Here is a 25,677-nt window from a genome sequence, read left to right as displayed (position 1 = left end):
AGCTGTTTTTATTGTGCAGCCGAGTAGGAATACCAGCAGAGATACTGACCGACCAGGGCACCCCATTCATGTCCCGGTTGATGGCAGACCTCTGCCGCCTCCTAAAGGTAAAGCAAATAAAAACCTCTGTTTATCATCCGCAGACTGATGGCTTGGTGGAGCGCTTTAACAAGACGCTGAAGCAGATGCTCCGCAGGGTGGTGGCAGAGGATGGGCGCGACTGGGACCTCATGATCCCGTACGTGCTTTTCGGGATCAGAGAAGTTCCCCAAGGATCTACAGGTTTTACACCTTTTGAATTGCTGTTCGGCCGTCAACCATGAGGGCTATTGGACGTGGCTCGTCAAGCTTGGGAGCAAGAGCCAGCCCCACAACGGTCAGTGATTGAGCACGTACGGGACATGAGAGGACGTATAGAGAAAGTCATGCCCATTGTCAAGCAACATCTGACCGAAGCCCAGCGCGCCCAACAGCGATTATATAACCGGCCCGCCCTACCCAGAGAGTTCCAACCAGGGGACAAAGTAATGATCCTGATACCTACCACCACCTCGAAGTTCTTGGCCTCTTGGAAGGGGCCATATACAGTGGTAGAAAGGGTAGGGCCGGTAAATTATCGAGTCCGTCAGCCGGGACGAAGAAGAGAAGAACAACTTTACCACATCAATTTGATGAAGAAATGGGTTGCAGCTCCAGGTCATCTAGTTGCCTTCTCAGAAGAAACTTCTCCCGTTGTCCATATAGGTGAGCAACTCTCACCGAATCAGAAGGCGGAGCTGCAAGCCTTGGTCGGTCAGTTCAGGGATGTGTTCTCAGAGAAACCGGGCCGAACCACCATCATCCAGCACGACATCATCACCCCACCTGGCACCATCGTCCGGCAGAGGCCTTATCGAGTACCAGAAGCTCGCCGGCTGGCTATCAACGATGAGATCCAAAAGATGAGGAAATTGGGAATCATCGAACCATCTCGTAGCCCGTGGTCCAGCCCCATAGTGATGGTCCCCAAACCCGACGGCACCCTCCGCTTCTGCAATGACTTCAGGAAGCTGAACGAAATTTCCAAATTCGACGGGTACCCCATGCCTCGGGTGGACGAGCTGCTGGATCGGCTGGGTGGAGCCCGATTCATATCCACGATCGACCTCACCAAAGGCTACTGGCAACTACCACTAAGTGAAAGCGCCAAGGAGAAAACCGCCTTCTCCACTCCCGGTGGGCACTGGCAATACCGGGTTCTTCCCTTCGGGCTCCACGGGGCTCCAGCAACATTCCAGCGTATGATGGACATCCTGCTGAGACCCCACCAGCCGTATGCAGCAGCATACCTCGACGACCTAATCGTCCACTCCGAGTCATGGGAAGAACATCTATCCCGGTTGCGGAGGGTGCTCCTTGATCTTCGTAGGGCTGGGCTCACAGCTAATCCCAAGAAATGCCACCTGGGTCTAGCAGAAGCAAAATACCTCGGTTTCCACATCGGTAGAGGTCTCATACAGCCACAACAGAACAAGATCAGAGCACTACAAGAAACTCCACAACCCACCACAAAGACCCAGGTATTTGCATTTCTGGGGTTAGCGGGCTACTATAGATGTTTCATTCCCAATTTCTCATCCATAGCCAGCCCGTTGACAGACCTGACCAGAAAGGGGCAGCCAGAGAAGATACAATGGAACAGGGAAGCAGATGGCGCGTTCCAAGCCCTGAAGACGGCACTAACATCTTCTCCGGTACTGCACGCACCTGACTTCGGCTGCCCCTTCATCCTACAAACAGACGCTTCCGACTCGGGCCTGGGCGCGGTCCTCTCCCAGGTCCACGGCGATGAAGAACACCCCATCATGTACGTGAGTCGGAAGCTTACCCCTGCAGAGACCCGGTACGCCACGGTGGAGAAAGAGGCCCTGGCGATCAAGTGGGCAATCCTGGAGCTCAGATATTATCTCCTTGGAAGAAGATTCACCCTGGTGACCGACCACGCTCCACTTCAATGGATGTCAACGGCGAAAAATAACAACGCTCGAGTCACCAGATGGTTCCTGTCGCTCCAGGATTATAACTTCACGGTACAACATCGAGCCGGGGCCTCCCACGGAAACGCCGACGGGCTCTCAAGGCTATGGTCAGGATGGGCAGGTCTGTCAAACCATTCTACCCCCCCTCACAATACTCTACCTTTTCTCCGCAGGACACCCAGGACCAGGACGACGCTAAGGGGGGGGGGAATGTAACGAGCAATTATATGCCACGTCGCCCTGGTCGCAAATTGCACCCAGCTGGACCTTCATCAAGCCAGGATCGTACACAGCTGGAGCACATCAAGCGGAGAGACATATAAGCCCAACCTACGCCAGGAGAAGATGAGCTTCATTCCTTCTATGACTCCCTGTGCTAATGCTTGTCTCTCTGTCTCTCCTTAGCGGACTCCAGCTCGTGACGATCCTGCACCCGACTACTCACCGTCCTTCACCTACTTCCCGGAGCACCAGAGCACCTCACCCTAAAGAAGAGCACCTTTTACAGCACATTCACTTTGTAAATAAAGCACCCTCCGGGGACTTTTCTGTAAACTCATCCTGTTGTGCCGCTGTTTTCCCTCTGCCTCGCTACAATATATATATATATATATATATAGCATTCAGAATTCAGTTCAGGCAGGCCTCGAGTGATGAGTAAAAGGTGTAATTTTTAACAAAAGATTGTTAAAACACAATACGTAAAAAAATATATTTGGCAGTGATCAGAAACAGACATAAAAAACAGAAATAGATTGGAAATGGTACCTTAGCTCTTTAAGTTGCCATTTATTTCATTAATATAACCTTTTAAAAAACATTTAAGGTTTGAAGTATATTTCAAGTGCACTTTCAATACAATAAACCACATTGCTTTTTCGCAAGGATATTTATACTCTGATGAAATTGTTAATGACCCAGAAACATCCCATGCAAATTCTCTCCGAGGCGCACACATCGAGGTGACGCTCTACCTAGTTTTGTCCAAGTACGACGCTGAAGGTTAATCACTGATCTCAGAACTGTTTGACTGGATGCCCTGAGGCGACCCAAGACAGATGCTGTACTCAGAAACTCTAAACGGTGCCATCAGAAAACATGATTACTAAACGAATGACTGGAACATCATTATAAAGGATACGTGCAGTATGATTGTGACTGACAAATCTGAAATCAGAGAAAGTGTGCACATAACACACACATTTTGTTTCAGGGAAAATGCACCGACTTGTTAAATCAATATAATGCGTATCACTGCAGAGGTCATTCTTTAACTTATGTTCTGTGGCATTTGCAGTGTTCGCATGTTTCTGACCTTTTTAAAGCAGAAAGAGAAGCTGGTGTTCATTTGAAGATCTGAACGGGAGATGAAGAGATTGAGTTTGTATAGTTGGGACCGTCTTATTTTTGGACCAAAAACCCCTAACCAATCTCTGCCGTCCCGTTTTACCCTTTCTATCTCCCCCAGAGTCCTCTTTGCCTGCTTTTGGCAAACCTATTAATAAACATGTTAACATTAACTGTAACCTCCTTTTTATCTTCTATTAAAAAGCACTTCAGTGTACTGTACAGTATATATCAAAGCTGCTTTTTCATTTAAGTAAAAGATAATATGTTTTCCTGTGATGTGTAACTGAGTTTTCAGTTCTCAGCCATTAGTCCAGTCTTCAATGATCCTTGAGAAATCATTATAATATCAGTATTCAGGTAATTTGTTTTAACATTTTTTAGACTGAAAACAGTTATGCAGCTTTATATTATTATTATTATTATTATTATTATTATTGTTAATATTATTATTAATATTAGACCATTTTCACATGACTTAATGCAGGGTCCGGTTTTACTCCACGCAGTGTATCGTTTCTTCCACCTACACAGAACTCCCCATAGAGAACTCACCCAGTCAGCTGTATATTTACTACAGATACGGTTAGACTGTGACTACAGCTGTTTGTGTTGTCTGCATTCAAGGTGAGATATCTGACATTTAAAAAAAATTACAGATCATCCAGATATCCGCTTCAACCAACAACAAAAAAACGAAAATCCTTATAAAAATTTACTGTTGCAAAAATAAAATGTCAGATCATTGGTGAAATAATGTAATTTGATAGTGGTAATGATTAAAAATGACAGCTAAATGTAGGGCTGCATGATATTAGGGGGGAAATGACATTAATGAAAATTAAATGAAATTAATTTTTTTTGCGACATGTATTGCGATATTGTATATAATTTAGCCAGATGAAAATAATAGCTCTATTTAAGAATAATAAACTTAGATTTACATTGATTATGATGATTGAGTTGATAAAAACAGTAAAGCAAATATATAAATGAAAAAAAAGAACAACAGTTTTATAGTTTTCTGGGAGTCTAGCAGTATTCAGATATATACAAATTGAGTCATCAAATGTACAATAAGAGTAGTTTTCATTGTGTGTATTAGGGTTGTGCCGATAAACAATGCCATCATCCATCGCCGATGGCCAACAAACTTCACAATGCTGAGCCGGCATCGCGATCCATCGCCCTGCCCCACATTTATATTGATATATAACCTATTATTTGCATGTCATCTTAATAGCAATAACAGTCTTTTCGTGAGCTGTGTTAAATGTTACATATAGCTGCCACATGCACGGCTGACAGCATCGTGAGGATTAAATGAAGGATTGTACAGCACCTCTCACACTTAAAATGTGTGGATTCAGTGGCAAACGCTATTACCTGCAAACCCCGTCCCATAGACTTTACAGTGAATGGCTTTGGTCATGTTCATAGCGGACTTGAAACACTGGAAGTCTTTTATCCCCTCTTGGAAAAGTCGTTATTAGTAACTTTAGGTCAATCTGTCAGTGTTGTTTTCATTCTCTCATCTTCAGCGCTTCACATTTTCGCGGTTGTTGCTCCTGTCATCTGAAGGCAGAAGGCATTGACTGAGTGATTGACAGGTGATATTAACCAATCATTCGCATTCAGTTCTAGAGCAGTGAGCCAATAAGAAGAGCACAAAGGCGGGGCAAGCATTGCAGGCTTTTTTACTTCAGCAAGTTCACATAACAACTGTTTATCTGTTCCTGAGTGCTGCATTTGGCGTTTTTAGGTGCAAAGATGCATTCTGCATAATTGTCTCCTAAATCCGCGTATGCGGTGAGGATTTTGCAGTGAAAACAATGAAAATGTATGCACTACAGTGAAAAGCCATTATAATGACACAGATCACTGCCTATTCATGCCAGAGTCCCAGGGAAAAAAGTTATTGACAGGTGGTCATTTTTTTGTAACTTAATTTATTTATGGTTTGGTTATGGGTAAAACAAAGACCATGTGAGTCAGGTAGTGAAAACGGTAGGCTACAATTAATTAATTAGTTATGAGTTAATTGATATTAACTCCACCCCCGCCTACGACAGCGATGGCATTGTTCATCGCGATGTTTCACAGTAGACATCTTACAATGTCAAATTGGTCAACATCGCCCAACCCTAATGTGTATATATACTTTAAAACAATCAATATTTCTTAAAGTTAAAAAGATGATCATTTCTTGTGCATGAGTGCTTACACAGTCACATGCCTGAAACATAAACACGATCAACTGTGGTAACTTGATATTGCAGATGCGCACATTGCCATATCGATGTTGAAACGATATATTGTGCAGTCCTAGCTGAATGATATTGATAATTTGGGATCTACATTTTATCCCTTTAAATGTAAAGATTTGCATTGTATGAAATTAAATAAAAAATCTAAAATTTAAATAACATGACTGGTGTTGAACACTTTCAGCAAAAAGGTACAAAACTGACAAAGCTACAATGACCGTCCCTGTGGTGGTACTTTTAAGGGAATCTTTTTGTACCTTTAATTTAGAGTGTATTACTCATTTTGGGAATGAGATTGTACACTAAATACCTGTTTTGTACCCCACAAAGTTGTACATAGGCTGTCCCTTTTCCTTACTAATACTTTGCATTACATTTTTAGGTATTATTATGAATTACATTCCTTTTTACGATGATCTGTTTTATTATAGCAGTCTCTTTTGATAGTAGTCTGTCAGCTTGGCACAGTTTAGAAATATATTCCCATAAATCATTTCAGATCCGTCATCCCCCGTGTAAAGCCATTTTCATGTCCCTCGCTGATTTTCTATAGGGTTCATGTCTATCTGGGTCATTTCAAAACAGAAACCTTCTCCTGCTGAAACCATTCCTTTGATGATTTGGATATGTGTTTTAGGTCATTGCAGAAAGGTAAAAGTAGACAGCAGAACATTCATTTATTCATTTTTTTTTCGGCTTATTACCTTTAATAATCAGAGGTCGCCACAGCGGAATGAACCGAGGCTCAAACCAGTGACCTTCTTGCTGTGAGGCGATCTGCTACTCACCCAGTTTTTTCAAATATTTCCAAAGTGATATTTAACAGACTAAAGAAATTGTCATAATATTTCTTAAATATTTTCTTCTTCTAGGGAATGTCTTATTTCTTTTAGTTTAGCAAAAATAAAATCCACTTTTAATTTTTAAGGTCCACTTACAATTTTAAGGTCAATATTATTAGACTCCTTATTATATATATTTTTTCCAATTAGCCACAAAACAAACCATTGTTGTCCAACAACTTGCCTAGTTATTCAAACTTGCCTAGTTCACATAAAAGCCTTTAAAATGCACTTAAAGCTGAATACTAGTATCTTGCAAAATAACTAGTAATATCAAATCTCCTTAAAATAGCTTAAAATCTACTGTTACAGTATAGGATAAGCAGTGACCTTGGAATTTAGGAAATTGTAGGTTGTTTTCCAGTTTTGATTTCCATGGTAAGTAAATATATATATATATATATATATATATATATATATATATATATATATATATATATATATATATATATATATATATATATATATATAATTATATCTCTTACAGTCTGTTCAGAAGATGCTTTATTCTGACTTGTTTAGAAAGCACAGCAGTGCTCCAGTTACTCTTGGATCTAACAAAGGTTAACAGACGTTCCTCGAAACAACCAACAGGCCAGAAAAAAGGATGAGTCACTTTCCTTGTGTACTTTTAGGGGTCGAGGGGCTGCAAATGGCCTCTGTCTCTGCTGCTGGAGTCTTGCCCAGACAATTGCTGCTGATGTTGTTTGTTTGTCGTCTTTTGCGTCTTCAGGTGCAAAAAAAAAATCTGCTGAATTGCCATTTTATAATAGAGACAGATAGTTCTTTTCACCTGCTCTGTCCTTTTGTTTACAGTCTCACCTGTAACTCTTACACCTTCTGTTTATTTGTATTTCACCGTGTGGGGGTTGTATTTTTTTAAATGTGCTATTTTGAAGTTTTTTTCTTGTTTAAAGGTAAAATTCCATTTAGAAATATGACACAAAACATAGCACCAGTTTGTATTTGTCTATATATATTTATTTATACAACAGTTCTGTCTGGTTCTTGAATCTGATTGGCTGATAGCTGTGCAATATTCTGTCAGTAACAGCACTCGTCCAGCCTTTTAACCCTTCACCCTTGTGTATTACTCCGCCCTCATACAGCAACAAAGCAGAAACACTCTACGGTTTGACAAATATTGCTGCTTTTGGGCAACATAATGTACTTTTGAGGCTTTTTAGTCAATATATATATATATATATATATATATATATATATATATATATATATATATATATATATATATATATACGCACACACACATACATTTTCTTTTTAGCTTAGGCCCTGTATTTATCTGGGATCGCCACAGCAGAATGAACCGCTAACTTATCCAGCACGTTTTACGCAGCAAATGCCTTTCCATCCACAACCCAACACTGGGAAACACCCATACACTCACACATATACACCATGGCCAATTTCACTTATTCAATTAACCTATAGCGCATGTCTTTAGGGGGAAACCGGAGCACCCGGAGGAAACCCACGCGAACACGGGGAGAACATGCAAACTCCACACAGAAATGCCAACTGACCCTAGCCGGGGCTCGAACCAGCAACCTTCTTGCTGTGAGGTGATTGTGCTACCCACTGTGCCACTGTGACGCCATTTTTGTTTGATTATTTTGAAAATGTGTATTTCAGTGCATCCATCTATTTAAGAGGTGGATAATGGCATGTGTTGAATTAATAAATGTAAATATTTGTGGTAAATATTCATCATTTTTTATTTAATCAAATAATGATAAATAACAATGTTACTTGTAGTTACTAGGGTGTTGCTAGGGAACTAATATGCAGTGTCAATATGCAGTTACTATATTTTAATTACATTGCCTATTTTACAGCCTATTTCAGGTAGATGTTTTATGAGGCATACAGTATACTGTACAGTGGGGGCTGGGCCATTCTACGGCTTGATTTTCTTTCTCTGAAAGCATTTGAGAGTTTCCTTGGCTGTGTTTGGATCATTGTCTCGCTGAAATGTCCGCCCTGGTTTCATCTTCATCCTCGTGGTAATGTAGATGCTGGACTGAAGCAGCTAATATTAATTTACAATGATAAAAGGAAGAGGGTTGCTGAAAAACTACTGAGAGATTTCAGCTGCTGTCTGGGCTTTCACTGCCTTTCTACACCTCGATTTCTTCGTGTGTTCAGTACTTTTTTCCCGCGTCATTTCATTTTATTAAACATAACCTAATTTGTAAACTAATTAGATTTGTTTTCTTTTCATATAAGCTCTTCTTTGGTTGTTTTCAACATCTGGTGAAAATTTCAGGTCAATGGCGCCTTTATAAATATGTTTTCTGAGAAAATATGCCTATTTATTAAGTTCATTATTTTCTGTCTAGTAATTCATATGCAGTATGGAACTGGTAACTGGAGAACACAGGATGCTGAGAGGGCTAAATATAGAACTGTTATCAAATGATGTTATCATCAGTCCATTACACGTGTGTGCTTGTGTTACAGAACATACAACATTTACATGCATTAACAACTCTGTTTTTCTCTTTCAGATTTCCACGCAGGCCTGAAAGTGAGATCTGGGTGAGGAAAACGAAACAACCTACATTTGAAAAGAGGAACGTCTCTGCTGTCTGTGACCTGCACATCCTGCAGCACCTGGACTGAAAAGCAGCATCTCAGTCTCTGTCCACTCCACCCTGTATGCTTTATTAATGATGTGGGAACAGACGCAATGCAGTGATGACCCTCTGTGATAGAAGGGCAATTATAGGGAAGTGAATGCAAATCTCAGCACAGTTAGAAGAGTACAGAAGCTCCTGGAAACTTCTAGAAGAGTGCTTCTCAAGCGTTTAGACTTGCCTTTGTCCGTCCATTATTTTCAAAGGCTGTTAATTTTCTGCTAGAATTTTAATGGGGAAGCAATAGTTATTGAGGCGTGAAGAAATATGATTATTTTTGTTTATTTTTAGGTTATTTGGATTATTCAGATTTATTAATAATAGTATTCATATATATTCCTGCCATTATTTCTTCTACAAGTATGTCAAATCTTGATGGCAACCGGGAGTAGTCATTAATGGCAAAATAGGATTTCTTGATTTTTATGAATACTAATATAGTTAGATAAATTTATTGATACTATTATTCCTGTAGATTTTTGTCATTATTTCTGATGTAATAATTTCTGTAATATAATAATATTGATTTAATGTATTAATAGTATAAATATCAATTGTATTAGTAATAATAACCCATTAATTTGAATAGGTACCCCATAGTCCTCCAAGTTTCTGGAATGTTTCTGATCTCAAACTTCTGATCTCGAATTTCTGATCTAGAATGTTTCTGATCTCAAATTTCTGATCTAGAATATTTCTAATTTAGAAAGTTTCTGATCTCGAATTTCTGATCTCGATTTTCTGATCTCAAATTTCTGATCTAGAATATTTCTAATCTAGAAAGTTTCTGATCTCAAATTTTTGATCTCGATTTTCTGATCTCAAATTTCTAATCTTGATTTTCTGGTCTCAAATTTCTGATCTAGAATATTTCTAATCTAGAATGTTTCTGATCTCAAATTTCTAATCTAGAATGTTTTTGATCTCGAATTTCTGATCTAGAATGTATATTTTTGTAAAAACAAAAAGAAAACGCATTCAATCCTGTATTATTAACTGCAAAACGTATTGATTACCATTTAAAATGAAAACACAGATTAATGTTTGTGTGTCCTGCATAAAGGCTTTTCAAAACTAAACGATCGCCGATGCCAAAAGATGGATGGTTTGTGCCCAGCAAAGCGATGCTTGCACAATAACTGCACGTGATTGGCCTGCGGGCTAAATGCGTGTGATTGACGGGTGATCCAGCCACTGACGAGATGCCATCGAAGGTGTCATGCCTATATCTGCTGACTGTGGTCTGCTGGGCCAGTGCGCTCTGGTATCTCAGCGGCTCACGGCCTTCGACAGCCTACGTTGGCCAAATGACCTTTATCCGAAAGCCAATCCTGAGGTTCTCGAAAAACGACAGTTTCAGCAATATCCGCACACGCACTCTGAATCCCCACAATTTCAAGTTCCTCATCAATGAGCCCAAGAAATGTGAAAGCACAACGCCCTTCCTCGTTCTCCTCATCAGCACCAACCACAAGGAGTTCGATGCGCGCCAAGCCATCCGGGAGACCTGGGGAGATGAAAACACCTTCAGCAACGTTCACATTTTGACGCTGTTTCTTCTGGGCTACAGCACTGAACCGGTGCTCAATCAAATGGTGGAACAAGAGAGCCAGATCTTCCATGACATCCTAGTGGAGGACTTTGTGGATTCCTATCACAATTTGACTCTGAAGACTCTCATGGGAATGCGATGGGTGTCTTTGTTTTGCCCCAACGCGCAGTACGTCATGAAAACCGACAGTGATATATTCGTCAACATGGACAATCTAGTGTTCAACCTGCTGAGACCCAACGCCAAACCAAGACGCCGCTTTTTCACAGGTCACGTGATAAACGGAGGACCCATACGCGACGTCCACAGCAAGTGGTTCATGCCCAGAGAGCTTTACCCTGATAGCAGGTATCCACCCTTCTGCTCGGGCACCGGATATGTGTATTCTGGAGACATGGCGGAGTTGCTCTACAAGACATCTCTTCATACAAGACTCCTTCATCTGGAGGATGTGTATGTGGGACTGTGCCTGCGCAAACTAGGCATTCAGCCCTTCCAGAATAATGGATTCAATCACTGGAAGATGACCTACAGCCTCTGCCGCTACCGCAAAGTGTTGACTGTACATCAGATCTCACCAGAGGAGATATTACGAATATGGAACGATATGTCCAATAAAAAGCATCTCAAATGCTAACATATATTTAAGGAATTAGCTGTTGAAACCTGAGCCAACGTGGGATCCTAAAGATTTGTTTGTATTGGTTTTAAAGGGTTAGTTCATCCAAAAAAATGAAAATGATCCCACATGTTGTTCCAAACACATAAGAAATGTGTTCATCTTTGAAATGCAGAGGACTCTTGCCTCTTCAGAATGTTCATTCATTCTTTCATTCATTTTCATCCACTCTTCCAGGGCTGGTTTGTGGGGGCAGCAGTCTTAGGAGAGAACCTCAGACTTCCCTCTCCCCCAGACACTTCCTCCAGCTCCTCTGGGGGGGAGCCCAAGGAATTCCCAGGCCAGCCAAGAGACATAGTCCCTTCAGGGTGTCCTGGGTCTTTCCTGGGGCCTCCTCCCAGTGAGACATGCCTGGAACACCTTCTTAGGCAGGCATCCAGGAGGCATCCGAAACAGATGCCCGGGCCACCTCTGCTGACTTCCCTCGACGTGGAGGAGAAGTGGCTCTACTCCGAGCTCTTCTGGGGTTATTTATAATGGAGCGCCCTGCCACCCTGCGAAGGAAACTCAATTCAGCCGCTTGTATCCGAGATCCTTTCCTTTCGGTCATGACCCAAAGCTCAAGACCTTAGGGGAGAGTAGGAACATAGATTGACCAGTAAATTGAGAGCTTTGACTTTTGGCTCAGCTCATGTTTTACCACAATGGGCTGTACATTGACCACATTACTGCTGCCGCTGCATCAATCCGCCTATCAATTTTGCGTCCAGTCCTTCCCCCACTCATGATTAAAACCCCAAAATACTTGAACTCTTCAGAATGTTCGCAAAGACAAATTGCAGCACTTTATTATAGTTGCTACATAAATGATGAATCTTTAAACATATCCTTGAAGCTAACAGAAACCTACAGTATGTAGTTACCACATATAACCAGTTCATACTTAGGTAATTACTCTGTAAGTACATGTTTAGTACACATGCTGTACAATACAAGAACAAACCTCATTTGATCAAGCTGAAATTCCATCACCAAATAGAAATGCTGTAGGCCCAATACTAATAATAGACGGCATCCTAAACTCTAATGGTCTTTCTCCGAGTGTCTATTTTCACGGCATTTAGACTGTACAGAAGAAATTTCCTCAGCGATTCCTTTACTTTGGTCTTGGCTGAAGTGCACATCAAGGGTGCATAGTGGGTGAAAAGTGGGCAGGTAATTGTGAGTACTGTGTCCGTGGATGTATCTGATGATGCAAAATGTGTCCAATGCAGATTGATGAATTATTACTGCAAGTGCACATTAAAGGTGATTTTGAAATGGATCCCTATGCCTACTCTCTTCAAATAGCAGACCTCTTGATGTGAGTTCTTTAAATGGCGTAGGACATGACCATCAAAAGTTCCTTTCATCAGCAGACTTCTAGTGGGCTTTCATTAAGAGAGGACTGTTTTCCTTCATTTTGAAAGTTCTACAAATGGTGCTTCATTCCCAATGTGCCCTTCAAGAGCATAAAAGAACCTGTTTGGAATTGGAATTCACCCTAAGTTTGGCTTAAAAGAGTGGTTTACCAAAAAAAATAAATAAATAAATAAATTTTTCATAATATACTCACTTTCAAATCATCCTTAGTGTGACATCCTCAGTGTGACAATGACTTTCTTTTGTCAGATGTTCCTGCTATTCTATGTATGATGGTGTTGAGTAGTGGCTGTTTTTTGTTTTTTTACTTCTGAAAGCACATTAATCCATCATAAAACTGACAGAACGTGGCGTATGACTTGAGACCTATTCAAAGCAGAAATTCTGGGAATAGACTCGTATATGGCTGTGCAAAAAGCTCAAGCTTTTGTCTTATGCTGGTTTCACACCAAAAGCGAAATTAAGTAATGGGAAACTTCTCCAAATTGTGTTCCACCCTGTTTTATGACACACTCGTGAGGGCAAAATGAAAAACAAATGCAAATCACAACAGAAAAAGCTGAATATTTTTTTGAATATTTTATATACATATATATATATATATATATATATATATATATATATATATATATATATATATATATATATATAACAATATTAACATATAAGCCTATTAGAGAATATGTCAGATGTCAGAAGTTCTGCAATGACATGTTCTCATTCTGTTTGTGCAAGTAGTTTACCAGCAGGCACAGGATGTCAAAATGACGTCAGATTGACGTTATACCCCTACACATTGCAAAGTTGCATTTTGTTTGAAAATAAAATCTAGAAATAAAATATCTAACCTAAAATCAGCCAAATATAAACTTCTAATGATGTTACAGCTTGATGTTGTGTGGACGTTACTACTATGACGTTTATCAGACATTGAATTTTGGTTGCACAACACAATCCCACAAAAATTCATAACTTTTTGATTTAGTGGCTAATTTGTATGAAATCGTACAATCTCATTTGTGCAGGGTTGGGTGCCACGCCTTCCTTTTAAAATCGTACATTTTCGTACGACTGAACTTGCACAAATTTGTCTGAATTAGCTTTTAAACTGACACAACATAAAATAGTTATGTTTCCTTATTAGATCAGGCTGGGTTGCAAGACCTGACGAATAAATTTCAGTATTTGACGCCAATATGACGTTAGTTTAAAATGTTGGCTCGACATTGGATTTTGGTCACTTTCCAACACAACCTAAAATTGACCAAATATCTATTTCATTTGATGTCGTTATTGGACGTCAAAATAACATTGTTCCTAGGCGCTGACATCACAACCTAAATCACACCTAATATTAACGTCTTATGATATTGTGTGCCTGCTGGGGTCAATGCAAACACTTTTATAGGTTTTTTCCACCAGGGGTTGCAAATGATGGAATGTCTGACACGTTTGGCTGAAATAATTTCCAATAGTTCAAATCGATTGGAAAATATACTTTAGGTGGAAAACTAGAGGCCGGTGCCCCATGTTTGCTGTAAACCCAGCATTATTGTGAAATCCTCTGCTATTTAACGTCTCGTTTTCCACTTTTAATTAGTTACCAGCATTCAATCATCCTCGTTCATCTACTCTGACCAAAAATTCCACTACAAATGCGCCTTCTGAAGTTGCTGAGAAGTGTCATTCGGTAGTATTCAGAAGTCAGTAAGATTACTTTATTACTATTATTATTATTTTATTTTATTTTTTTAAACAAAAAATACATCAATCTGCTCCATAAGACATGCATTGAATTGGTATAGTCGGTTGCATTTATGATTGATTTAGTGCCTTTGTAAGCTTCAAAAATGGCCTCAACCCAACACCAGTATACAGCATGGAAGAGCCAGGATGAAAATTAAAACTACTCTGGCTGTGTTCATCTGAAAGAGGAAAGTCTAAACTGTTTCTTCAGGTGAGCAATAAAGTTTAATTAGTCTCCTCAGAAGACTTGGATTGAACCACACGATTCATATCAATTTTTTTTTTTTCCCGAAGGTGGTACAGATATCTAGCAGATTTCATGAATAGTATCTTTGTGTTCTGAAGATGGACAAAATGCTTAATGGTTTGGAACAATATGAAGGCGGGTAAACGATGACAGAACTCTCATTTTTTGGTTGATTAAACCAATTCTAGAGTGTTTGTAACCCTCCAAATCAGAGAAAAACAGTCTGTATCCTCATGAAGCTGATGTTACTATGCAGAGCAATATGTAAATCTGGACTTACAAGTTATTTGCAATGTTAATGGTTTTAAAATGGTGTATTTGGGCCTTACATATTTACAAATATTATTCATAAACCAGGCCGCTGTGAACTGCTTTAGATTAATAGCATCAACATACAAAGGTACATAATATTATATGAGAAAGAGCAGTATTTACTATCCCAAACGTCTGCCATAAACTGCATTTATTCTCTATATCCCTCTTGAAATGAATGGTAAATAGATTAACTCACGAGAATGCATATTTATATGTAGCCAAAGCCTTTGGATAGCAGTAGAGCTCAGTTTCAAAACATTAGATAGGAACATTATTTTACTTTTGTTTGTGTTACAATAGAAACATGCAAAACAGATAGCATAAACACACATACACTTTCATTTTGCATGCATTGCACATATTTCCTTTTTCTTAAAGTTGACATTTATTTTAATATTTACTAAAAATGTTTATTTTTATTGTTATAACATATATTTTTATATTACTTTACTTGCTTTGATCAAAATATTAACTTTTTTTGAACTTCTTTTTTGCCCTTTAAATGAAATAGATATGAAAGTTACTGTATAATTTGTTCATAACACACTTATGTTTCACTTTAAAGCAACCTGGCTATGCTTCAACCCGCCAAGCATACAATGTATCTACTGCAATATCACCGGGCCAAAAATATCAACTCTTCACTTTTAAAATAATATGTACTTTGTATTTTTGACAGCCATGTCGAGTGATTGTGCTGCATTGCTGTATATCGAACCATTTGATTGTGTACTGCTGATGGATGGATGAATGAATGAAGCAGGTTTGGTATGATAACTGTCTTGTATTGTTATGATATAACATAAATGACATATATATATATATATATATATATATATATATATATATATATATATATATATATATATATATATATATATATATATATATATATAGCACATACTGTATAAGGGGATGCTGGGACCATGCACTTTATTTTGTATCTGAATTCTCATGGACAGGCTCGTTTTACACTGCTAACTGTACAATTAATAAACATATACACTTTTTATGCTATGTGCGCTACTTATTGGTTGCACACTTTCATTTGTTAATCATATCAAAATCTCTTTTTTTTTCTTCATAAGTAAAGGCACAGTTTGTGTTTTTGTCCACTAAATGGTGCGTATTCACCACAAACAAAGGTTGTTGTTGTTTTGTTTTGTTTTTTAACTTCCCAGGTTCTGCAGGTTGCCATGTCCCAAATTTTCATTGCCAATCTTAACAGATAAACAGGAATCAGAGAGTGAAATTCAATACCTTTTAAGACTCTTTCCTAGGCCCAGATGGAATCTGTGGACATTTTTTGCTATTTCTGCACAGAAGTTTGGTAAAAGTCTGTGGATTTATGCTGAATTATTTTGGGAGTATCATAACTAAAACCTTAATTTATTAACTAAGAGGTAATACATTTTTAACTTTTATTTATCGTTTACAATACAAATACAATTAGATCCACTTTTTTTTGGTAAAAAAAAAAAAAAAAAGCAAGTCTCTCATGTAATTTATCTACTAAAAGACAGAAATTATTACTTTACAAACTGTGTTGTAAATAAACCATATGAACATTTTCATATTAGTCAATTATAGTACTGAAATTAATTGAAAAACTGAACAAATAGAAATTTACTCACATTTACACTAGTAAATAAACAGTCAATGATGGGGAAAAAAATCTGCGGAATTCTGTGCGTGCAGATCCCGTGTGGGCCTACTCTTTCCATACATTTTAAGACCTTATAACCACTTTTCAACCGGAAACATTGGCAATATTTTACCTTACAGTATATATATTTACTAAATATTAATGTAAGAAACTAATCCAAAACTAAAACGTTATTCATACACTGAATAAAAATCTATTAAATCTAGCTAATTCATCAGGTTGGTGCCTATAGAACTGCAGAAATAATGGTGTTGCCTTGGTAACCGCAGTAAACAAAGCAGCATGATGTCGAATCTAGCAAGATTTCATTAATTTCATAAACCACATCATCCTCATATTTACAGATTTAATTCAGACAAACTAGCGTACACCCATATGTTGCATAATCAAAAATTATATAAAATTAAATACCTTGCAAAATAGCATTTAAGACTTTTTAAGGGCCTTAAATTTCTCTAGATTGATTGATCAACTTTTAATACTTTTTAAGACTCTGTGGACACCCTGCTTAAGCCAACTGTAATCTTTTGTTTTGTTTCCATTTGGAATTTCCCCAACCAATGCAGAGCCCAGGGGATCAGAGTGAGTGCACTGACTTGCCCCCATCCCCATAAACAAAGGTTGTTTTTGGTGTTTTCTCTTTTCTATAAAACCAATCCATTGAGTGTATGTGATATCATTAGCATACGGTTAATGTCACTAGTTACAAATGCTTATTTCTCTGGATTTAAACATTTTTCAACATTTGAGGTAATGCAAGTACATAATATATACAGTAATACTGTTCTAGTGGTTATTAGATGGTTTAATGAAACAAATCTTACATATTGTGCCTTTAGGTTGTGTTACCAGGTAATATGCTCAACATTACTGACCCGTGTTGGCCAGGAAAGATGAATCTTCGACAAGATATCCATTCTAAGAGAAGTGAGGGAGATGAATTTGAAATAATCTGAACTACTGTAGACTCTGCTGTATGAACTTGTGTTCAGAATTCGACTAATGTTCGTCCGCTTGCTGCATCTATTTTTGTACACTGGCTTCTAGATTCTGCCAGATGTATAACAAAAGTATAAATGGGTAGTTCACCTAGTGATATTTTGCTATCTAAAGGTAATAATATTGCAAGTGATGTTTGTTTTCTTGCACAGAATTGCTGTTTTACATCTTAATATTACAAACGGGACAGTGAAGTTGTATGTAATATTTTGACAATGTTTTTGGTTTCTTTTCTGAACTGAATGAGTCAAAACTGTTGCTGTCTATGGAGGTTGAGGAAGCTCTCAGACTTCATTCGTTTGTTGTCAGAATATAAACAAAATAAAGGCAAGCAATAATAGAAATTACCAGTTTGGATGAACTAATGCTTTACCTTGCATTTTATAAGTCTTCAAAGACCACTGTTGTAGTTAAAAGTCTTTAATGTTCTTGGATGACCTGAGAATTAGTATATTAACAGCAGATTTTCATTTTTGGGTGAACAATCTCTTTAAAGGGCCATGAAACCCCCCACTTTCGGTTCAGGTCTACCTCAGAATTTTATCAAAAGATGCATCATAATGAGCTTGGAGGTCCTCGAACAAAGGGCAGGAGTGGGCGTGGCCAGCAGGGGAGAAGGAGGGGAGGGAACAACCGTTGTCAGTTAGCTCACAAAATGAATCACAAACTGTAATGGCCACCCATAATTTTATAGTTAACAAAGTTAAAATGCAAAGAAATAAACAGTAATGTAATGCCCTGCTACTTTGTTATTCGTAATTTCATATATACACAACCACATTTTGTTATATCATTATAAAGATAATCATGTTCATATAGACACTATAAATAAGGACTTCTCTCTCAATCCCCGGGTCTGAATGCAGACTTAGTGCAGCAGGTCTCTTGCCCTGTCTATTCCAACCATTAGCCCTGCTGTTGGTAATCTAGAGGATTTAGGGGAACACAGCAGCATGGCGATGTGTTTAAATGTGAACCAACTCGACTGATAAAACGTCCGCCATTCTCCAATTCTCATACTGCTCTCCAGACAAAAATGCTTGCTGCACACAAACAGCTTTGCTGTATCGGCCCTGACAGCATCGCAGGGAAAAACATGAAACCAAACCCCTTGGATCATGGAAACAAACACATACGACCCTACATGAACAGCTAAATACTGTGTGCCGTGGGTCAACATAGGATCTCACAGCTTGGCACTGGCAGGTCTGCCTTGCCATTGCCTTCAGACTCTTCTCATAGGATAAGAAAACTCAGTTATGAATAATAATGAGAAATCAACGCAACATTCCACTTGCAGTTTTGCGCTACGTCGCCGATTTTGATCCCGCCCCAAAAATCATTTTAAACCCGGAAGCTGAAATTAGCAGACAAAAGCTCAAAATTATCCAGTTTTTCCCACAATTACAGCTGACAGGTGCTTACATTGTCTTAACTGATGTCTAACACACACAAATCTGTTAAAATCTCAAAAAAAAAAAAAAAGTACTCCAGGGTTTCGTGACCCTTTAAAGAAAAAAAAAAAAACACCTTTATAGCACAAAATGAAAAGTTTGATATGCAATGCTGAGTCAAATAGACAGCAAACAAAGGTTAAAATTGGCAACCATCTTCAAATCTGCTTGAAAATAACGTGAAATTCTAATTTGCATGGATTTCTACTGAAATATCTAGATTCTGTCTGTAAACAAAGCCTAAAGGAGTAATTTCAGCAAACAATTCCCAAAAACTTATTTTTGTAAAATGATATTAAAAATGCATATATATAGATTAATTGTACAATATATTTACATATCAAATATTTCTGCTCACATCTGGGCCTGATTTATGTCGAGGCATTCTAGGCACAGTTACAAGGACAAATAAAAATATTTACTTTTGTATTATGATTATTTGACTTTAATGCTAAAACATTGTAAAACAATCACTAAACTAAAAAGCAAAATATTAAAATATTGTAAAATATGCACTTCAGTTTTTTTCAATTATCATAGAGGACAAGGAGGAAAATATCATAACACAAAAAATATAACACAAAAAATAAGCTTATCTAAAATCTTCTCACGGCTGTGTGCACTACACAATGCTCCTTCCTGAGGTGTTGTATGGTTGTGTTGTGGATGGGTGGAAGGAGCCTGATATGAAGGAGGAGGAGCCTGAGGCTGATCGGCTCCGCCTCTTTCTGTCTGAAAGAGGGCTGCAGCGCCGGCTCTCCAGTCCTACATGCGTGCTGACCTGTGACGGGCTCAGGCTGAGCTTATGACTCTGAGCTCTGGACTCGTACTCTTCTACTGACGTCTTCTTGAAACTGAAAGATATTTGTGTTGTTTAGTGTAGTCTTTAGCATAGTATAGTGTAGTGTATTTTACTCTAGTGTAGCACTCTTCAGTCTAATGCAGTGTGGTTTACTGTAGTCTAGTGTAGCGTTGTTTAGTGTAGTGTAGTATTTAGTGTATTATAGTCAAGTGCAGTTTATTGTAAATTAGTGTAGTATTGTTTGGTGTAGTGTTGTTCAGTGTTGTGTTGTTTAGTGTATTTTAGTGCAGTGTAGTTTACTGTAGTCTAGTTTAGTCTTGTTTAGTATAGTGTAGTGTTGCTTAGTGTAGTGTAGTGTTGTTCAGTGTAGTGTAGTGTTGTTTACTGTATTATAGTGCAGTGCAGTTTACTGTAGTCTTGTTTAGTATAGTGTAGTGTTGGTTAGTGTAATGTTGCTTAGTGTAGTATAGTGTTGTTCAGTGTAGTGTAGTGTTGTTCGGTGTAATGTAGTGTTTAGTGTTTTTTATAGTGCAGTGTAGTTTATTGTAGTGTATTGTAGTGTTGTTTAATAAAGTGTAGTGTTGTTTAGTATAGTGTAGTGTTGTTTAGTGTAGTGTTGTTCAGTGTAGTGTAGTGTTGTTTACTGTATTATAGTGCAGTGCAGTTTACTGTAGTCTTGTTTAGTATAGTGTAGTGTTGGTTAGTGTAATGTTGCTTAGTGTAGTATAGTGTTGTTCAGTGTAGTGTAGTGTTGTTCGGTGTAATGTAGTGTTTAGTGTTTTTTATAGTGCAGTGTAGTTTATTGTAGTGTATTGTAGTGTTGTTTAATAAAGTGTAGTGTTGTTTAGTATAGTGTAGTGTTGTTTAGTGTAGTGTTGTTCAGTGTAGTGTAGTGTTGTTCAGTGTAGTGTAGTGTTGTTCAGTGTAGTATTGCTTAGTGTAGTTTAGTGTTGTTCACTTTAGTGTAGGGTTGCTTAGTGTAGTGTTGTTCAGTGTAGTGTAGTGTTGTTCAGTGTAGTGTTGCTTAGTGTAGTGTAGTGTTGTTCAGTGTAGTGTTTAGTGTAATGTAGTGTTTAGTGTAGTGTAGTGTTGATCAGTGTAGTGTAGTGTTGTTTAGTGTAGTGTATTGTTGTTTAGTGTAGTGTAGTGTTGTTTAGTGTAGTGTAGTAGTGTTCAGTGTAGTGTAGTAGTGTTCAGTGTAGTGTTGTTTAGTGTAGTGTATTGTTGTTCAGTGTAGTGTAGTGTTGTTTAGTGTAGTGTAGTAGTGTTCAGTGTAGTGTTGTTTAGTGTAGTGTATTGTTGTTCAGTGTAGTGTAGTGTTGTTTAGTGTAGTGTATTGTTGTTCAGTGTAGTGTAGTGTTGTTTAGTGTAGTGTAGTAGTGTTCAGTGTAGTGTAGTGTTGTTAAGTGTAGTGTAGTAGTGTTCAGTGTAATGTAGTGTTGTTTAGTGTAGTGTAGTGTTGTTTAGTGTAGTGTAGTGTTGTTTACTGTAGTGTTGCTTAGTGTAGTGTTGTTTAGTGTAGTGTTGTTTACTGTAGTGTAGTGTTGTTTACTGTAGTGTAGTGTTGTTTACTGTAGTGTAGTGATGTTTACTGTAGTGTAGTGATGTTTACTGTAGTGTAGTGTTGTTCAGTGTAGTGTAGTGTTGCTTAGTGTAGTGTTGTTTACTGTAGTGTAGTGATGTTTACTGTAGTGTAGTGATGTTTACTGTAGTGTAGTGATGTTAAGTGTAGTGTAGTGTTGTTCAGTGTAGTTTAGTGTAGTGTAGTTTTGTTCACTGTAGTGTAGTGTTGCTTAGTGTAGTAGTGTTGTTTAGTATAGTGTAGTGTAGTGTAGTGTAGTTTAGTGTAGAATACAATGTAGTGCACTCACAGTCGCAGCAGTAGAGAAGACAGCACCACAGAGACTGATGAAGCTGCCATCGCAGCAGAGCCCATCCACGGCTGCAGCACCAGCCCCAGAGGCATGAACACACCTGAACATCGATAAAGCACATTCATCTGTTACACTGCTCAAAGGGCATACTCTAACACAAGACATGCTTCTGTTTACCTGCCGCAAAAGGGATGCCAAGCAAGTTGTAAATGAGAGCGAACACAAAATTAATCCGGATTCTTTGGACTGTCTTTTTAGACAGCTCAATACTGGCCACCACATCCAGCAAATCATTCTGCATCCAAAAACATCAAACAAACTCAACGTTTCAATTTTTTCTGTTATCATACTGGAGCACATTTTCAGTTTCTGATGACGAAAACGACTAACCCGTATAAGCACAATATCTGCTGCCTCAATGGCAACATCTGTGCCTGTTCCTATGGCGATGCCCAGATCAGCATGGGCAAGAGCGGGCGAGTCATTGACCCCGTCACCCACCATTGCCACTTTCAGACCTCTTTCCTGCAACTCCTGAACCTTCGCCACTTTATGAGAGGGCAAGACTTCAGCAAACACCTTCCTGATGCCCACCTGTATAAAGTAACAGTGTAAATACTTTAGTAAAACTCTACTAGCCCAAAATGCAAAACAGATGAAAATTTTCAGGTTATTCAAAGAATTTATTTAGAATTTATAATAGCATACCTGTCATCCCTCCCGTTTTTCCCGGGATTCTCCCGTATTTTACAGTTCTATCCCGCTATGATCCCGTAAAGGTATTTTCCCGTATTTCTCCCGTATTTTTAGTCTTTGTCTGAAGGGTGGCAAATAAACATTAAAGAGTCGAGCCTCCCTATACGCAACCCATACCACCCAACCGCAAGGGGCCGCCCCTTGCTCTTATATGTGAGTCAGTTCTGTGCTTTCGCTTTGTTTAGGCACGAAAACACTTTGAAATAAAAATAAAAACGGCGCGATTCCCTTCCTTTTCATTACAAATGTCAGCTGACGCGCTCCATATTGATAAACAGACACTGTTTCCCAGATAGATTCTGTACTCATGATTTGAAGCAGAGCAAAAGTCTGGGTTTTGGGTGCATATTTAAACAGACATATACAAATAATTAATGATATTAATATCTAAAGATGTTGATCTTGGTGAGATTTTTTTTTTTTTTTTCAAACACAAGTAATTTCGTCCTAAATGAGCATAAACGGTTAGGAAAGCAGTCGAATGCTTTCATTTCAATGTTAGATGTGTGCAATTTTAAAGTGACGCCTGTTATTTGATGTAATCAAATGAAAAATATCTAAATAAATCATTCATTCCTTGCCCTTTAATCAGAATGTGTACGTTATACAGTGAAGAAACGGCTAATGAGATTTGATTTTATTTCATTATAATAGCTTTTCATTTTAATAAGCTGAACTGTTAGCTAATTTATTTGCTGCTAATGTATACTATTTATTTTTTCTTTTGTAAATAATAATAATAATAACAAAACTTATTACTGACCATTTAACTGTTTATTTACAATGAAACAGCTTCAAATGAACATGTTTTGTAGTTTGGGGATTTTTTAAAGGGGATTGGGGGAATCCCTTAATATGGTGGGCATATCCCTTATTTTCACATACCAATGTTGACAGGTATGTATTATTTATTCTGTCAAGACATAATTGACCTTTCAGGTGTACCTAGAATATATCCATGAAGTTTAGGTCAAAGTATGTCAACGATCATTTATTATATCATGCTGAAAAAAACATTTTTAGGATGGGTGCAAAGCACACTGCTCGTGTGTCTCTTTAAATGCAAATGAGCTGCTGCTCCCGGCTCCTTATTCAGCCAGTGTGCATTTACAAGCTATGTCTCAGTTACCCTTGCAAACCCAAATCAAACATCTGTATTAATTTTAGTATGTCAGTTTAAACTCCTGATGTACTGTTTTCTGCAGTTACAGACACAAAGTGCACAGACATAACAGAACTGTCAGACAGCAAATTACACAAGCATTAAACTTTCCTCGTTCTCTTTAAGTCAAATACACATAAATGTTTGTTAAAAGCAAGCAAAAAGTTCATATAATGTTAGTTCTGTGGGTGAATTTAAATAGTTGTGGGAAAAAATGCACGAGCATCAGTATGTTAGACCTGTGTGATTAGACCACAGCTTATTTACAGTAAATTCAGTATATAGTGAGACCTGTATGAAACCTCAAATCTATGATCGAGGCATCAAAGTTTGAAAAAAGTTAGTAAAATGAGTGTTATATAGTGAATCACCTGCTTTGAAGGAGACTTTGTGCCATATAGCCTCACACCCTAATTATAATTCAGAATTCTGCATTACGTCAGCTTGTGACATTTTATTTTATTTCTGTATAATCACTTACAATTTTAGATCAATATATATTATAGTGTTCAGCATAAATGGGGACACCCCTCACTGATCTCTCTTTTAAATCAATATTTTCTATAGGATGCTTTACTGTAGTATATTTGTGTATGTAGATTAGATTAGTGAGTACCACAGCCAAAACTTTTCTAACAAAAGAAAAGTTAAGATCACGGTCAAAAAATTAGTACAATCAAATGAATATATCGGGGAAACAGGAATAATCAAAAGAAACATTTAAAAAAAAAAATATATATATATATATATATATATATATATATATATATATATATATATATATATATATATATATATATATATATATATGTCATAGTGCAAATGTTATACATAATAATAGTAATTATTAATAATATTATTATTATTAAAAGTATTATTTTATAGTTTGTAATGTTTTTAGCAATAACTACTTTAATTTTTAATGTGTTATCATTCTTTTCCTAAAATGTTTGGTGACTAAACTCTTAAGAATTTAAAACTTTTATGGATATAAAAGTTTAATAAAACTTGTTTAAATGCATCAAAATAATTAACTGTATTAATTTAAAATTATATATATATATATATATATATATATATATATATATATATATATATATATATATATATATATATATATACACAGGCCTGTAGAAAGGAGGGGCTTGGGTGGTTCGGGAGAGCCCAACCCCCTTCTGACAAAGTTCAGAAATTGCCCCCTATATGAGCTCATTTGTCCCATTTTTGACAGTATGCCATAATCAATTGTGAAAATAACCAATAGAAGAAGGCTTTAAGTAGAATAACCCATAAAACAACCAATAAAAGAAGGCTTTTATTACTTAAATGGACAAATTCTGACTGAGGAAAAGAGCTGGTCAATTTGTTATTTGCGTATAGGCTGCAGTTTTTAATTTAAAACAAGTTTTAACAGATTCACAAATGTTTTTATATTTGTTTTTTATGATGGATGATAGAAAATAAATTAGCATTTTTATTAATTTTTTTAATTATAAATTATATATTTCTAAAACTCTAATCTCATTACATTGTATATGAAACTGTAATAACTTACAGTTTAAATGCACATTTGAAAATAACATTTGTAAAAAATTTTGTAAACAAAAAATAGAAGCTGTGTCTCAATTCACAGGCTGCATTCTCCGTAAGATACTTTTAAGTGTGCTGCATCATCGCAGCGCGACGAAGGCTGCCTCATTTCAAAAAAATTTGAAAGCTCCTTTAAAAGCAGCCTTCAAATGTGTCTTTCGTTTCCCAGGTAATGAAGGACACAACCAGTAGATCCTTCGCAGGCTAGAACTTCCCAAGATTAATTGTGCGCTGATAACAGCAAGACGCTTTTAAAAGAAAACTCCGGATTAAATGTATGAATTAGGTTTATTTTTTGTGGATATGTAAACACATGGGCAAAGCAGTGGAGGTAGTGCTGTC

The 25,677-nt window shown here is 37.5% G+C and overlaps 3 protein-coding genes across 9 annotated transcripts in view; 2 read left to right on the top strand and 1 right to left on the bottom strand.

Annotated features, from left to right (window-relative positions):
* b3galt1a (UDP-Gal:betaGlcNAc beta 1,3-galactosyltransferase, polypeptide 1a) overlaps positions 1–12,061 on the top strand; it is a 29,008-nt gene extending 16,947 nt beyond the window's left edge. Inside the window, exons 2-3 of one of the 2 annotated variants that reach the window (XM_068221889.2) lie at positions 7,940–8,057; positions 9,003–12,061. In XM_068221889.2, the coding sequence (XP_068077990.1) occupies positions 10,334–11,320 (987 nt within the window). In that variant the 5' untranslated portion in view covers positions 7,940–8,057; positions 9,003–10,333 and the 3' untranslated portion in view covers positions 11,321–12,061. The remainder of the gene's footprint in view (positions 1–7,939; positions 8,058–9,002) is intronic. The other variant, XM_017356572.4, reaches the window with a different exon arrangement.
* gpr155b (G protein-coupled receptor 155b) overlaps positions 1–25,677 on the top strand; it is a 698,693-nt gene that overhangs the window by 629,429 nt on the left and 43,587 nt on the right. The window lies entirely within an intron of this gene.
* atp7b (ATPase copper transporting beta) overlaps positions 19,574–25,677 on the bottom strand; it is a 41,786-nt gene continuing 35,682 nt past the window's right edge. For 4 of the 6 annotated variants that reach the window (XM_073953685.1, XM_009302193.5, XM_679323.10 and 1 more), the window contains exons 18-21: positions 22,218–22,421; positions 22,005–22,122; positions 21,825–21,927; positions 19,574–20,005 (exon numbers count right to left, since the gene is read on the bottom strand). In XM_073953685.1, coding sequence (XP_073809786.1) covers positions 19,774–20,005; positions 21,825–21,927; positions 22,005–22,122; positions 22,218–22,421 — 657 coding nt within the window. In that variant the 3' untranslated portion in view covers positions 19,574–19,773. The remainder of the gene's footprint in view (positions 20,006–21,824; positions 21,928–22,004; positions 22,123–22,217; positions 22,422–25,677) is intronic. The other 2 variants (XM_073953682.1, XM_068221887.2) reach the window with 1 other exon arrangement.

The sequence above is a fragment of the Danio rerio genome, chromosome 6, assembly GCF_049306965.1.
Source record: "Danio rerio strain Tuebingen ecotype United States chromosome 6, GRCz12tu, whole genome shotgun sequence".
Classification (NCBI taxonomy): domain Eukaryota; kingdom Metazoa; phylum Chordata; class Actinopteri; order Cypriniformes; family Danionidae; genus Danio; species Danio rerio.
The sequence above is the reverse complement of the archived record's forward strand: the minus strand, read 5'-3'. Positions and strand labels throughout refer to the sequence as shown.